The 13706-nt window shown below is 46.2% G+C and overlaps 5 protein-coding genes across 5 annotated transcripts; 3 read left to right on the top strand and 2 right to left on the bottom strand.

The window, feature by feature from the left end:
* Positions 1–285: 285 nt before the first annotated feature.
* On the top strand, positions 286–3348 carry B0J16DRAFT_412617 (uncharacterized protein). The gene is made up of 5 exons (XM_046133332.1): positions 286–1264; positions 1310–1734; positions 1807–1907; positions 2033–2174; positions 2225–3348. Exons 1-5 carry the CDS (start codon positions 436–438, stop codon positions 3224–3226), a joined length of 2499 nt encoding a protein of 832 aa, XP_045984033.1. The 5' UTR covers positions 286–435; the 3' UTR covers positions 3227–3348.
* Positions 3326–4536, bottom strand: B0J16DRAFT_336472 (carbon-nitrogen hydrolase). Its single transcript, XM_046127227.1, has 3 exons — positions 4311–4536; positions 4084–4261; positions 3326–4030 (listed from the first exon to the last, which is right to left on the bottom strand). Exons 1-3 carry the CDS (start codon positions 4466–4468, stop codon positions 3404–3406), a joined length of 963 nt encoding a protein of 320 aa, XP_045984032.1. The 5' UTR covers positions 4469–4536; the 3' UTR covers positions 3326–3403.
* A 463-nt stretch (positions 4537–4999) lies between these two features.
* Positions 5000–6921, top strand: B0J16DRAFT_412615 (cytochrome P450). Its single transcript, XM_046133331.1, has 3 exons — positions 5000–5443; positions 5585–6341; positions 6390–6921. The coding sequence occupies exons 1-3, from the start codon at positions 5105–5107 to the stop codon at positions 6827–6829; spliced, it is 1536 nt and encodes a 511-aa protein (XP_045984031.1). The 5' UTR covers positions 5000–5104; the 3' UTR covers positions 6830–6921.
* A 464-nt stretch (positions 6922–7385) lies between these two features.
* Positions 7386–10040, bottom strand: B0J16DRAFT_336468 (fungal-specific transcription factor domain-containing protein). The gene is made up of 7 exons (XM_046127226.1): positions 9882–10040; positions 9692–9774; positions 8769–9641; positions 8511–8717; positions 8306–8461; positions 8077–8257; positions 7386–8024 (listed from the first exon to the last, which is right to left on the bottom strand). The coding sequence occupies exons 1-7, from the start codon at positions 9975–9977 to the stop codon at positions 7611–7613; spliced, it is 2010 nt and encodes a 669-aa protein (XP_045984030.1). The 5' UTR covers positions 9978–10040; the 3' UTR covers positions 7386–7610.
* Positions 10041–12118: 2078 nt separating this feature from the next.
* Positions 12119–13699, top strand: B0J16DRAFT_396331 (uncharacterized protein; the record flags this gene model as incomplete). The annotated part of the gene is made up of 1 exon (XM_046132263.1): positions 12119–13699. One exon carries the CDS (start codon positions 12119–12121, stop codon positions 13496–13498), a length of 1380 nt encoding a protein of 459 aa, XP_045984029.1. The 3' UTR covers positions 13499–13699.
* Positions 13700–13706: the final 7 nt, after the last annotated feature.

Below are 13706 nucleotides of genomic sequence, written 5' to 3'. Positions count from 1 at the left end.
GCCCGAAACATTACGCGGCAAATCATGCGTGACACATTGCCAATACAGTAGTTAGTTAACGGCAAGATGCCTGAATGGCGAGTCTGTTCGTCCCAAGCGCTCGAACAGTGCCCAAAACACTCCACTCCGTCATACAGGGATATTGAGCCAGTCCATTGGGCCTCCTGGCCAATGGGAAGAGCCTCTTTGTTATGCAAGGATAACATCTCACACTGTAGCCATCCCGCTGGATACATGTCCAATGTCACGAATCAGGCTGTGCTTTTTGCAATCACAAACACGCAAGGCATTTTTCAAGGCATTGCTCAGGGCATTTCTGGTCAATTTTCTCTCGCCAATAAATCTCTTACCGTCAAAAATTCACCTTAACTCTTTTATTGATATTATTTTCGTCATCCGCTTTCCCAGAATCGTGAACAACCAATATCAGCAACCATGGAGGCCGTGGGCTTTGGCGCCAGCCTACTCACGTTTGTGGGGGCGGCAGTGACTGTCTCTAAATCAATTCACGAAATCTTGTCAGCAATCAAAGACGGCCCAGAAACTATTGGATTCCTCAACAACGAAATTTTCCAGCTCAAGGGTATTCTTCAAAGACTACTACAAGTCTATGTATCGACAGCTGGACTTAGCGACCGACCAGAGCTTGAGCATTTGGTCCAAAAATGCAAAGACGACTTGGTCGGGTTTGAGGCAAGGCTTCGCCAGCTCGATGTCTCGGGAGCTGACGGGCGAAGGGGTCGGCTGTGGCGGAAACTCAAAATCTGTCTTGAAGAGAAAGACCTCGACCAGATCCGCCACGTAGTGAGGTGGCATGTCCACCTACTTACACTCCATCTAGTTATCGTCCAGACTCGACAGCTACCTGCATTGACAGATATACTTCCCACGCTTCAACAAATCCGTCAAGGTGTTACGGCCCTACAGGTGTCAGACACATCTGCTGCAATGATGCAAGTTCACTCATCGGTTATGTCATCGCGAGTTACGGAACTAGACGATACACAGTCAGATAAATCGCAACCAGCTGGTTTAGACGCTACTATCGCTCGACTGATGAGATTCCTTGAAAAGAGGCCGTGCGTTGTGGAGTCGGACGATTCAAAGGAAATGGTTGACGACCTGGAAAGGCTATTACAGTTTGTTCAAGATGAAGTAGTCTCTGAACTGAGGGGAGGAGGAGGTGGCAAAGACGTCTCAAACGAGGTGAAGCTCTTCACAAGTCTTATTGTGTCTGCCCCATCTTTAAGAATCAACCGAAGGGGTAAGTCTACGAATTGTGCGCTATGCCCGAAGCTAATTCAAGTAGAGCCCACGAATTCCTTCGAGGCTACAACACCACACCTTGCGATTTTCCAAGAGAGGAAGCGGAAGGAGCTACATACCAATGACGCTGTCATTACGGTCGCGACAGCGAAACGACGGGAGAAGCTCCTTTTCGTCTCAGAAGACGCTCCTGCCAATGATCTATATAGCAGGGGTTTTTGTGGAAGTCTAACCTTGAAGTCTAAGACCAAGAAGAAGATGGTCACATTGTCCGTTCAACAGAGCCAGCTCCTGTTCGACCGTTTTACAAGCCTATTACCACGAGTAATAGTTTGCAACATTCTACCTAATAACTCGCCTGTGTTCAATGTGGCTTCAAATGGATCTGTTGAGGATCTGATGAAGTTGATCGTGGAGAACAAGGCTAGTCTTGAAGATCACGATGAGGATGGCTGGTCTTTAATGCATGTAAGAATGCGTTATGCTTTGATATACTATCTTTTATTCGTACCTAGCTAACTTTACTGCTCTTTAATCTAGCACGCAGTCGGCAATCTTGCAACTTTCAAGTTTCTCATCCAGCAAGGTCTAGATATTGCCGAGATTGCAAAAGCCAAACCGGGATCGTATACGGGACAAACGTATGTGTATCTCTCTTCCAGCATCTCAGTGACCAAGATATCACATCTAGTTTGACCTCTGGGATGAACCCGAACTCTTTTTAAGATGTTAACTGTCAACTTAAACTAACTTCTATTGAATATAGGGATCTTTTAACTATATCGTGTGCCTACCGGCATGATATCGTGTTTCCAGAACTTCTCCTTTGTGCTGGTGCTGATCCTACAATAGAGCTAGAAGGTCATCCTATCTTAGTTCATGATATGACCTTGAAGACAGGCATCAAGGTAAGAAAGCCTCTTACTATCTGGAAGATTCTCATTGTTGGTACATATAGGCCAGAAGTGTTTTACACCGCATCCTATCCATCAGTCCATTTGCTCGTCCACCCACTCCAGAAAACAATGGAGATCCTATGCGAGGCTTCTGTCAAGCATGGGCAGTAATTCCAGGGAAGGAACTTAATCCTGAGCAGGAGCGAAAGACTCTGGATCTTTACATCAGCCGTGGCTACAAGACCGAATCATGCGGTACATTGTCTAATAACTTGCATTGGTTTTTTAGGAACTGCAAAAGATCATTCTCAAATGTACTAGAGCGGAGAGACCTCTTGGCATACCTTGCGTCAAGATGCATAGACTCCTGCAGAGTCAATTTCGCGGGAGATGCATATATGTACACGGCATATATGGCGTACGGAGACATGTGTAAGCCCTGCTCTATGTCTCAATCTTCTTTGACGGGGGATTTATGGGATAATATTCTGGACTGTCAAGGTTATGATATCTCCAGCTTCCGTCAACACTACCGACGAATAGCAAGCTATAGAAATGGCTATAGTCGGGAAACATTTGAACGACTCTGGAGTGGGAGGGAGGAGCGTTGCCCTTACTGGGACGATGGGCCTTGGCCGAAATTCTTGAATAAAGAGGCACAGTCGCATTTTGAATCAGAACTAGGCCGGGCCTTGTGTTCAAGATGCCTTGTTTGCCTTCGCAGCTCATTGCCTTGTCACAGTTGTAGCATATGTCTTTTGGTTTACCAGTACTCGTGTCATGGGACGTCAGACCCTGATCATCAACACAATTACAAGTGTCCACATATCCGACTTGGGTATATGGATGAGTGCAAAAGCTGCGGTCGCTTTGATTTCAGACCGAAGGGTGATTCAGATCTGGACCCGAATGATGAGACTTCTGATTCCGCTGACTCTTCGATATGGAGCGATGAGCCTGGGGGTGGACAGTCTCCGTCACACAAGCAGGTGAATGAATGTTATTATTGTGGATTTGAGGAAATCTCGTCGGATGATGAGTCAGTTGGGGGAGCCGAATTATAGATTGGAACGAGAAACGTATTGCTTAGGGTGCAGAGAGGAATGCAGCGGTATAAGAACGACTATAGAATAACGGTAAACAACACTTTGATGGAATGAGCATTTATAGACAATGATAAAATTTGGCGCAGGTACATGTAACTATGTACATTCTATTATCGAGTCGTGAAAGACATAAGTTCAAAGGTCATTCGCGAAGAAGACAGGCTTCGCAGGATGACGGTTAACCCTGAGACTCAGCTGATCAGGTCGCGCATAGTGTCCCACAATATCCAAATTCTGCTTAGCCTTATACTTCTCATCCAAGTCAACATCAGCATATAAGATACCCTCGACACTCGGATCCAGAGCTTTCACCAGTTCCTTGCCGAAAGGTGAAAAGATCATGGTGAATCCACCGCCGCCATTCTTGGTATAGTCAAAGCCTTTGAGGTTAGCTTTCTCAATGTTTTCCTCTGTCAGGATCTGGCTGGATAGAATGACGAAACAGGCGCCTTCCATGGATACAATGTGGGAGAAGGCCTTGCAGCATTCGGGCGTGATGTGGTGGGGCCAGTCTTCACCAAGAGATGGGAAGAGGGATGGCCAGCTCGAGACGTGGATGTCGACGTCCTGTGAGTATTCGTAGTAGCGAAGGAGGGGCTGGGTGTGCTCCCAGCAGTTGAGGCCTGCAACTTTTCCGAACTTGGTTTGTACCACGTTGTCCAAGGACTCGCCTTGTCCGTCGCCGTAGATGGCACGCTCGACATGAGTCGGCTTGATCTTGCGACGGTGGAGAACGATCGTGCCAGTTTCGTCAATGTAAGACTGCTAGGATCAGAACGGAAGACGATGATTGGGTCACAAATGCCTGGACTAACCTGAGCAATGTAAAGCGTCCCCTTGTATCTCTCACTATATCCCAAAACAACAAAAACACCAGCCTCACGAACAGCCGCTCTGATCTGGTCCATCTCTGGAGACTCTTTCTCCATGGAATTCTTGAAGTACTCATTGATCCATGGCGCGTTGTCAACAGGGGAGTTGGCCCAAATGCTCCTAAGAATAAATAAGCTGGTCTGCCCATGCGGCTAGGCAAGGGACTTACCACGGGTAACCGGGAATGAAGACTTCGGGGAACCCAATTACGTTAGCACCATTGCTAGCGGCATCTTGGATGAGGCGAATGGACTTGTCGACTCCACCCTGAAGGTCTTGCCAGACGGGCTCGGCTTGGATGGCGGCAACCTTTACAGTCTTGGACATTTTAGCGTACTGGGAAGTTTCAATCTTAAAATTTGTAAGGTATAAGTTTTGGTCTGTTTTATTTTTGCTTCGACGACATGAAGTGTTATATATTCTTCAAGCACTGAGAACTGCCGGCATATAATACATGCAAGAAGCCAAAGAGGGGTATAACCGGATATCAAATAACCACAAGAAGAGCTGCTGCAAGATAAAACCCCTCTTTAGTCCCAGCTTACTGTTATATCCGTGTTGCGCCCACGCTCGGTCACGTGTTCTGAGCTGTTCGAAGTTATCCGTTCGAAATATCTCTACCTGCAGGCCCAGTACAACCCAGTCTATATGTAATCAGATCGTTAAATATATTAAGCATAATTATTAATCTCAATTTGGTAATTATCATAATGACTCATAAATTCTTAGTACGAACAGGCGAATAAGAACCTTTGGAATAGTTCCTATGTCCATAATTATGTGGAGTTAAACGCAGTCTCGGGCTATTTAAAAACCCCGGCCTAGCACTTGGGCCGGTCAACTTCTACGTAGAGGAATCCGATACGAAAATTCAACTATAGTATAAAAGATAACAAAGGGCACTATCATGATATCGTGTCGCCTCACTTCTCAACCATTACAGAGACTAAGTATCTCCTTCCAATGCAGACCGACACGGGTTCCATTTTAGGCGGCGCCCAGCCTGCCGTTTTGTCCATCCTCACCCTGCTTTCACTATACATCCTGAAATATCTTTTGGTTGAGAGTACTGAGAAATACCCAATTCTGAACCCTAAGAAACCCTTCGAGTTCTCGAACAATCGCGTCGTTCGTGACTTCATCAAGAACAGCAAACATCTTCTCGCGAAAGGTCGATCACTTTACAATGACAAGCCATACGAAGCGTATACGGATTGGGGTAAAGTCGTCGTCATCCCGCCTCACTTTGTCGAGTTTTTGAAGAACAACCGGCAACTCGAATTTATGGAGACTGCTAAAGATGTAAGTTTGTTCATACCACCTCTTCTCTTTTTATGATGCTGGTTCATTTTCTGTCGCCAATTCCTTTGGCGATGGAAGCATGCCTTTAAGATACGATACGTATCGGCGCGTTGTTGGAAGTTTGCGGCTGATTCGTGGTAGGACATTCATGGGTATATACCTGGCTTCGAACCAGGTGCTCCACCTATCGATGTAACACCAGTGGTGAATAAGTACTTGACAAGAGCTCTGGCTAAGCTAAACGCACCATTGTCTGAAGAGGCGTCTTTGACATTACATGATGTTCTAGGTGAATCGACGGAATGGCATGAGTTCGAGCCCCAGCAGGAAATTATTCGAATTGTTTCACGAATGTCTTCTCGGGTCTTTATGGGTGAAGAGCTCTGTCGCGACGAAGGGTGGCTGAAAGCCTCAAGCGACTACACGGTACAATGGTTTATGGCAGGCGAGGAATTACGTTGTTATCCTCGATGGCTTCGACCCTACATTCACTGGTTCTTACCATCATGTCAAGCAGTACGTGGGAAGCTAGACAAGGCTCGCGAATTTCTCCAGCCCCATATTGATCGTCGACATACCGCCAAGCAAGAGGCAATCAAGGAGGGCAGAAAGGTTCCATTCGATGACTCAATCGAATGGTTTGAGAAGGAATACCCAGGAAAAGCAGATCCAGCGAGGGACCAAATCGGACTTTCACTCGTTGCAATCCACACTACGACCGATTTACTTACCGAAACACTTTTCAACATTGCACTTCACCCCGAACTTCTTACGCCGCTACGACAAGAGATAATTGGGGCTCTTCGCACAGATGGGATGAAGAAGACGTCTCTGTATAACATGAAACTCCTCGATAGCGTTATCAAGGAATCACAAAGATTGCGGCCGGTTCTTCTAGGTAACTATCTTCCTTCTTCAGTATGCTTCTTTACTTACCTTTCCACAGGTGTGTTCAGGCGAACAGCGCTTACCGACATCACTCTCCCCAACGGCGATGTCATCAAGAAGGGCACTAAGATTGTCTGCGATACCACTCATCAATGGAACACGGATTACTATGAAGATGCGTTGACTTTCGATGCATACCGCTTTGCGAGAATGCGCGAGATACCCGGTCAAGACAAACAGGCACATTTGGTCAGTACAAGCCGCGACATGCTTGGATTTGGGCACGGTGTACATTCGTGTCCCGGACGTTTCTTTGCTGCCAATGAAATCAAGGTTGCGCTATGCCATATGTTACTCAAGTATGACTGGAAGCTGCCTGAGGGCGTAGTACCGGAATCATCGTGGTTTGGGATGGCATTGTCCGGTGACCAGAAGGTAAAGTTAATTGTTAGGAGACGGTGCGAGGAACTGGATATCGATAGTCTAGAAAGACAGTAATTCATCTATCTCTTGCGTACAACACACAGCTGCTAGAAGACTGCAACTGCGACATGTATCTAGTAGGTATGTAGTGAGAAAGATGTACGATATCCCCGAAATAACCACAGGGTAATTGCAAGCCTGGTTCCTAGGATCGTTTCTTCTTTTCCCATGTTTGAATCATGTGCTATATTGGTCAGTAGCAGCTCTGGGGCCACCTTGAAGCTCGGCGGCCGAACATAGCCTTATTTCCTTCCTATCATATGGACTTTAATGTTTTATTGTTGTTGAGATAACATAGAGCATTGTGTGTACCGTATCAACTCATGAGATTCGGTATAAACTGCAGACACCGCGCTAGTAAACGCACTACGATCATTTGGTTAGATGCGCTATTCAGTGCACTGCAGCATATTTTTACCTTCTGTAAGCCAGTTCGGCATTTTCAATAGACTAGTGGATATCCACAGTTCATACCAAATTTCATAAGTTAATACGGTATTTCAGCATTCAGAATTGCAGCGGCATGTGATATTTGGAGGATTTTTCCTGGAGGTGCAGATGATAAAGATGGGGCTTATCCGGATATAAAATAACCACAAGAAAAGCGGCTTCAATGTAAAAACCCGTATTTGATCCCAGCTTACTGTTACATTCATGTCTCAGCCAGGTAATCTGTCCCGCTTTGATGCCTGATGTGCGGGGCATCTATCGCATGTTCATTACTTTCAACGAGATATAAATACAACCTTCCCAGTACCTGTCAAACCCAGTCCCAATAACTTCCTAGATTCCATTCTTACTGAAAGAAGTCAAAGGAATTGTCACCAAAAGCCTGCTCATAAGCCCACGACTCAAAGATATCATCAAGCGAAATTCCCTGCGTCAGCCCCAGATCATCCTGCTGCTGAGGAAGAATAGGCAGGTCATCCATCTCATATCTCTCAAACTGCAAACGACACTCCTCGGTGATTTCCTGCGCCAGACCATGTGCCCAAATATCAATCTGCCACTCAGCAGCGAGTGATCGAATGGCGCGGATGGATCGGTTGGCCCAATTCCACATCAGATTCATCTCATACAGCGACGTGATGCAGATGTTGAGACATCTTAAGGCTTCACTCCTCCCAATGTCTCCCGAGGCCTTCATGTGGAGCAGAAGTATGATTGATGCTGTGAAGGTTGGGTGAACGGCTGAGATTGGGATACATCGCTGGAGATGTAAGCTTCAGGAGTCAAGATGTTCATATCTTGGGCACACTTACATTTGTGTAATTCTTCCTGAAGATTTGCAAGATTCTTGCAGTTCTAAGTGCTGAGTCTTTGACCGACTTTGAGTGAATATCACCACCCAGGGGATCATAATGGATTCCTCCCTTCTTGCCAGGGTTGAGAAGTTGAAAGAACGGTCGATGAAGGAGTAATATCGTGTGATGATACTGCAAACTATGATGACATGTTAGTGTGGATAGCATGGTAGGACGGTTGACATACTGGAGTTGGTAGACATAGGGAGGAGAGACCTGTAGACTGGAAGGTGAGATCTTGAAGCTCTTGGGTAGCCGATCATAGAGCGCCACAGCGTCCAGGTGGGCTTTCATTACGCGCTCTTCCCTCTCTTTGCCTGTCCATGCATATCGCTGAGCATATCTATACTTGGTAAGCTTGAGCTATGACGTTCACGATTAGATGACCTTACAATTGATCGATGACTTCGGCCGTGACAGTCAAGATTTCGCAGAGGTACCCTGCGTTCTCTGTGATATGTGGGCTCGGGTGGGGGCTCGAAATCTGCACCTGGAAGTCCGTCAATAAAGGACTCCATGGTGTCTGTCCATGTGGCTTTGTTGTCATGATGTTGTATTCCTGGATACTGGCAGGTCTTCCCATTCCAATGCAAAAGAGTCTGTGCTTGTCAGTAAACCTAACGTGTAGAGTATCTTGGCTGGGTCCTTACTTGTCCAGAACGTATATACCCCAGAAAGTGACGTTTCTCGCTTCGACATCGTCTTTGGTAATGAAACCGTTGGCCTCATATGAGGAACAGTCGCAATGAAGTCCTAGATTCATGGCCATTCGCGTAGCCATTCCAATATAGATGAACCCAAGACCTTCGTTGTCGATGGAAGCCCAGTAAAGTCCGAGTAAACCTGCAGCTTGAACCGTTGTATAGGTCGGAGCTTCGTACTCATGATGCAGGATAGTCCTAGCTTGAGCAGCAAACGCCTCTCCTGCGGTGTTTGCATCATCTGGATCACTTCTCAACTCGCGCCTCGTTGAGTACCTCGAAGCAAAGGCCAAAATAGTATAAAGAAGCAGTGGAGTGCAGTATCGCTCAGCCTTATCCACGTAGAGGTCTCGGACAAAGAGTTCTCTTGGGACGATATACTGCCAGCAGTTCTGCCACTTCCAGTATAGAGCCAGGAGATGATCTCGAAGCTCATCGGAGGGTTCGTAGAAGCCAGGCATTGCCCGAGCTGCTTCAATACCTCGTCCCCTAGCTTGGATCGATGAAGGGACTTTGATGGCCTGATTCTGCATGATGGAGAAATTACTGGATTCACCGAAGTAGCGCAACTCGCCAGTGTCTCCCAGGGTGAAACATCCAAGTGCATTTGCCAGTTCTTCCATGTCATCCCTGGGCGGCTCGACAGGTTCAGGAATGGGTGGTAGTTTCATGACCACAGGGACTGGCTCTCCTGGGATGGCTGCATCATTCTCAACAGAGTCTGGTGGTGACTCGGGATGTCTGTTGCCCTGCTGAGCGAGTTGCTTCTCCAAGCTTTGCACTCGTGCTTCCAAAGCGAGGATGTATGCATTGCTGTGACGCCTGATATCGCTGTTAGCTTTGGTTCAAGTTCAAGTACAAGGCATACCCACTTCCTGTTGCTTTCAGCTTGAGAATATTCACAGTCTTGCTGTCGATCACCGCAGGCGCTACAGCGCGGCTGACTTCCGTCGCACTAAACCAAGTCAGATTAGTCGAGTCAGAAAGCGGTGCTCCCATGGCTTGTGCGGGATACAGAGTGGATTCTACGAGTATAGCACAATCCGTTCAATGGAGTCTTACCTTTGTCCTCTTGACTCTGCATCCATTGCAGGCCAGCGAAGCCCTCTTCCTAGGGTTCGGGTTCAGAGGCGATTGCTCACTTGTCTTTGGAGGCATTTTGAAATCAGTATGATTGAAAGAAGACGAACATATGATGAAAAGGATCAAAATAGCGAGTCAAGACGGGGAACTAGGAAAAAGGGGCCGCTTTGGCTTATCAGCTTTTTTGAACATTGAAGACTTAGACTTTAAGACTAGTACTGAATAGGCAATGATCGCGGTCTAGGCCCCTCGTCTCTGTTCCCTGATTCAGAGGAGAATTGTCATAGCGCAAAGGATGAGGCGATCGCTGCCGCGACAAGCGCCCTTGGTCCAGCTGGAATGCGGGAATAGATCATCACGCAAGAGTCTAGTAAATGAAAAACTACCGAAATCAACGAAATTCTTATGTTTAGTATCGCTATGCAGCGAGGAAGTCTATTGTGTCAGAAGTAATGTAGATTGAATAGTATCATTTCTTGCGTTGATTCTGATACATGAACTTAGCTACCGTAGCACTCAATTGACAACTTGCATGGGGTACATGATTCGTTTCAAGACTGTTTATGGGCAATTCACGGCAAGTGGTCAGGGCTTCTCCGTCGCTGCGCGGAACTCATGATGCTTTTTTTTTTTTTTTTTTTTTTTTTTTTTTGGAAAAAGAAAATCAAGCCCAGACTCTGACATACCTTTCCAATCCCATTTTCTCCCTAAATGTACAAGCTCATAGTCTAATAAAATGAAAAAGATCTGGAAAATAGAGTGATACCATTTACCGAAATCTGTCTTGTTCCAGCTTTTGGTTGTTGGTTGCTACAGGGTGGGATAATTTGATACATCAGAAACCAATTTTAGTCCCATCCAATAGTTGGAGATCTACCCCGCAACGCGCCTGGATAACTGTTACCCGGATCCTCAGAGTGGATCCCTTTCTGCATTGAGGTTAGTCCAATATCAGGTTGTCTGACTTGCTACACGGTATGAAATGATAACTCCCGAGACTTTCCACGTCATCAGGGTCACAACCAAGATAATTGTTATCTAATAGATAGGACAGCTGTGATCGGTACAGCCTTGAGCAATGGGTTTCAACCCATCACTATTGAGGCAGTGAGAATTGAATTCTGACTGATATCCTTTTTCCACCATCGCAACAAAGCTATACCTCTATCTGGTTTTCTCTTCTCAAGCCTTCCATTTAGGAATGTTATGTTAGTCCAAGGTAGGATGCTAAATGGAAGCCCTTAGCGTTACGTTCCGCCGTTCTGTTCGATACTCCGATCCTCGGGCGCCTACCGGTTCAGCGGTCGGGAGGGAATACGGCTAGAGCCCCTTGGTGCGGGCCGCGGTTAAAGACCATCCATGCCCCATTCTATCTAACAGATCTCTGTACTATGCTATCTATGGTTAGGAGTGAACCATCCAATTATGTCAACTACCAGAAGGTCTTTGAGCTGATACTCTGATCCGAGGCAAAGGAGTCATAATGCCTTGTGGGAAGTGTAAATATCTGCAAACCTTATCTGATGGATGATGGATATTCCGATCCCTCTAAATTGCTGTTCCATTCTGCTTGCATTATCAGGCGGTGAGATTAGGCAAGTTTATTAACTGGACCCGAACAAGTGTCTCAAAGGCAACATTGCCAGCATCGAGGGATACAGATATCGACAAGAGCCAAGAACATGTCTGAACCGAAACGCTACGTGCTGAAGCTTGAGGCTTAGTTCACTCACTAGTATTGCTTCACCTGGTCTTGGAGTTATGTTGACATATGCTGGAAGGTAACTGGAAGAAACAGGATAGTTCATAGTTTATTTGTCAAGTTCTCTTAATACGAACGGTTTATCCAGGCAACAATGGTAGTGTGTCTGGTTCTCATGATTCTTTAAGTGTGTAGCTTTTCGCAAGCGAAAGCTTTTGTACGTGATAGCCCAATCAATTAATGGTACGCTATCGGAACCAGGGTTTTGGGTTAAGCTTTTAACTGCATGTTGTTAAGCTTTTTCTTGACATATTTGCGTTTTTAAAGCATCATGATTCCAATGCTTGCACTAAAGCTTCGCAAATATCATGGGTCTCACCTGAAGTAAAAGCTCGTCAGGATGGACTCTCTGATATAAGCTTTTCATAAGTAATAAAATCTTCCTTCCTCACCAGTCTTTTCTTTGCCAAGTTTTCTTTTTCCACCACGATCATCATCACTCATCGGTACCAAAATGGTCGTAACGCGCAGTGGAAAGTCTACCACTGGCGTGATAGCGAAAGTCCCACCAGAGATTCTTTCCTGCATCTTCCAGTACTTCTGTTCCCACTGCTGCAACGAGTACAAATGGCCCTTCGGACCCCGGCCCGGTTTCTTAGAAGCTCAAAACACCCGAGCACTATTCAACCTGTGTCTCGTCTCCCGGTCGTTTCGAATAGAGGCCCAAAAAACACTTTTCCACTCTTTTAATCCAGATTTCCCCCCACCAGAGGCATGTCCCACGAATCCCTGGACGTTACGCCTTGAACCATTCCTTCAGACCGTTGCTGCGCGTCCGGATCTGGCGCGCTCTGTCAAGGCAGTCTTCCTCGTAAGATATTTATGGGAAGCTCTAGATTTTCATCAAAGCCGGAAAGCTTTCCATGATTGTGTTCGTGCCTTGGGGAAACGTCCTCTGGACATCTTCTGCAGGGTTTACAAAAATCCAATCACACCTGTGAAGCGAGCGTTCTTCATGGGTCCTTTACCGCTGAGGGGCAATGATGTATGGCGATCAGTTACTCCACGACCTTCGTCTGAAGAATATTACCCAGAGCTATTTTCTGCGCTTGTGGCTATTCTTCCCAACCTTACCCATCTAGCCATCTTAAGTGAATTGGCTTGGCAACGTCCACGGCTTTGGGATGTTTTGCCAGGTATTCTTGATGTTCTGGGCGTTGAGTGCATCCCTATCAAGACGATCGAGATGGAGTACCCAGCTAAGAACTTGCTGAGCCGCTGTACGAAGCTTGAAACATGGATTACTGATGGACTGCAGAACTTTCCCAACATGCCAACCGTCAAACATCTTCATCTGCGACATACACCTAGGCCCATGAGAGTTGACTATAGCAAATGCATAAACGCCTGTAGCGGTAGCTTAACCACGCTTTCCAGCTTCGATGCGACGACCAACCTGCTCAGTGCCATCGACAGACCCAGACTGCACGACAGTCTCGAGGTTTTGCACCTCAACTCGAACTACATTATACCACTACCCAGCTTAAAGATGTTTAAGAAGCTGAAATACATCTACTTAGATCCACATGGAATCTACGGAATGTATGATGACAGCCAATCTCCCCCTTTTCACGAGTCACTCGTTGAGGTTTTACCTCGCAATATTGTCAATCTCTCGGTCCGTACCTGTGTTCATACGAAGTCCTGTTGGCAGCGGGACTTATATGAGGCTCTTGCAAGCGAGGAAAATTGGTTCCCGGAACTACAATCTGTAACGAGCAATACAGAAATCTCTCACGAGCATCTTACTGAGCTTTTTGACAGGCTTGGCCTTGAATGGGTGTGTAAGAAGCCAACAGGATACTATATGAATTCTTCTTATTACAGTTCTTAAGATACGATTGGAAGACACCAAGGCATGGTACATTCTGTGATGACTAGCAGAATCATATGGATCCATGTCCTCAGATGGAAAGATCTTGCCAGCTCTTCGTTAGAAACTTGCATGCTTCCAGTCACAAGTAGCTGCACGTATTTGCTGCTCTCATTAGACTTTTGATTGATGGAACTTACGGACTAGACGTTTCAGGCCGACCAATTGA

This window comes from Fusarium flagelliforme (assembly GCF_020744385.1).
Source record: "Fusarium flagelliforme strain FIESC 12 MPI-CAGE-AA-0113 chromosome Unknown B0J16scaffold_3, whole genome shotgun sequence".
Lineage (NCBI taxonomy): Eukaryota > Fungi > Ascomycota > Sordariomycetes > Hypocreales > Nectriaceae > Fusarium > Fusarium flagelliforme.
This window is presented reverse-complemented; position numbering and strand designations above follow the sequence as displayed.

What these genes read in the sequence shown, in the direction of transcription:
- B0J16DRAFT_412617 (XM_046133332.1), top strand. Translation starts at nt 436, where the DNA reads ATGGAGGCCGTGGGCTTTGGCGCCAGCCTACTCACGTTTGTGGGGGCG. An exon ending in GGATCGTATACGGGACAAAC is followed by an intron (nt 1,908 to 2,032) that starts GTATGTGTATCT and finishes TATTGAATATAG; the next exon opens with GGATCTTTTAACTATATCGT. An exon ending in CCTTGAAGACAGGCATCAAG is followed by an intron (nt 2,175 to 2,224) that starts GTAAGAAAGCCT and finishes TGGTACATATAG; the next exon opens with GCCAGAAGTGTTTTACACCG.
- B0J16DRAFT_336472 (XM_046127227.1), bottom strand. Translation starts at nt 4,468, where the DNA reads ATGTCCAAGACTGTAAAGGTTGCCGCCATCCAAGCCGAGCCCGTCTGG. An exon ending in TTCATTCCCGGTTACCCGTG is followed by an intron (nt 4,262 to 4,310) that starts GTAAGTCCCTTG and finishes ATTTATTCTTAG; the next exon opens with GAGCATTTGGGCCAACTCCC. An exon ending in GGACGCTTTACATTGCTCAG is followed by an intron (nt 4,031 to 4,083) that starts GTTAGTCCAGGC and finishes TGATCCTAGCAG; the next exon opens with TCTTACATTGACGAAACTGG.
- B0J16DRAFT_412615 (XM_046133331.1), top strand. Translation starts at nt 5,105, where the DNA reads ATGCAGACCGACACGGGTTCCATTTTAGGCGGCGCCCAGCCTGCCGTT. An exon ending in TTATGGAGACTGCTAAAGAT is followed by an intron (nt 5,444 to 5,584) that starts GTAAGTTTGTTC and finishes GATTCGTGGTAG; the next exon opens with GACATTCATGGGTATATACC. An exon ending in ATTGCGGCCGGTTCTTCTAG is followed by an intron (nt 6,342 to 6,389) that starts GTAACTATCTTC and finishes ACCTTTCCACAG; the next exon opens with GTGTGTTCAGGCGAACAGCG.
- B0J16DRAFT_336468 (XM_046127226.1), bottom strand. Translation starts at nt 9,977, where the DNA reads ATGCCTCCAAAGACAAGTGAGCAATCGCCTCTGAACCCGAACCCTAGG. An exon ending in GCAGAGTCAAGAGGACAAAG is followed by an intron (nt 9,775 to 9,881) that starts GTAAGACTCCAT and finishes GACTTGGTTTAG; the next exon opens with TGCGACGGAAGTCAGCCGCG. An exon ending in TCAGGAAGAATTACACAAAT is followed by an intron (nt 8,025 to 8,076) that starts GTAAGTGTGCCC and finishes TTACATCTCCAG; the next exon opens with CGATGTATCCCAATCTCAGC.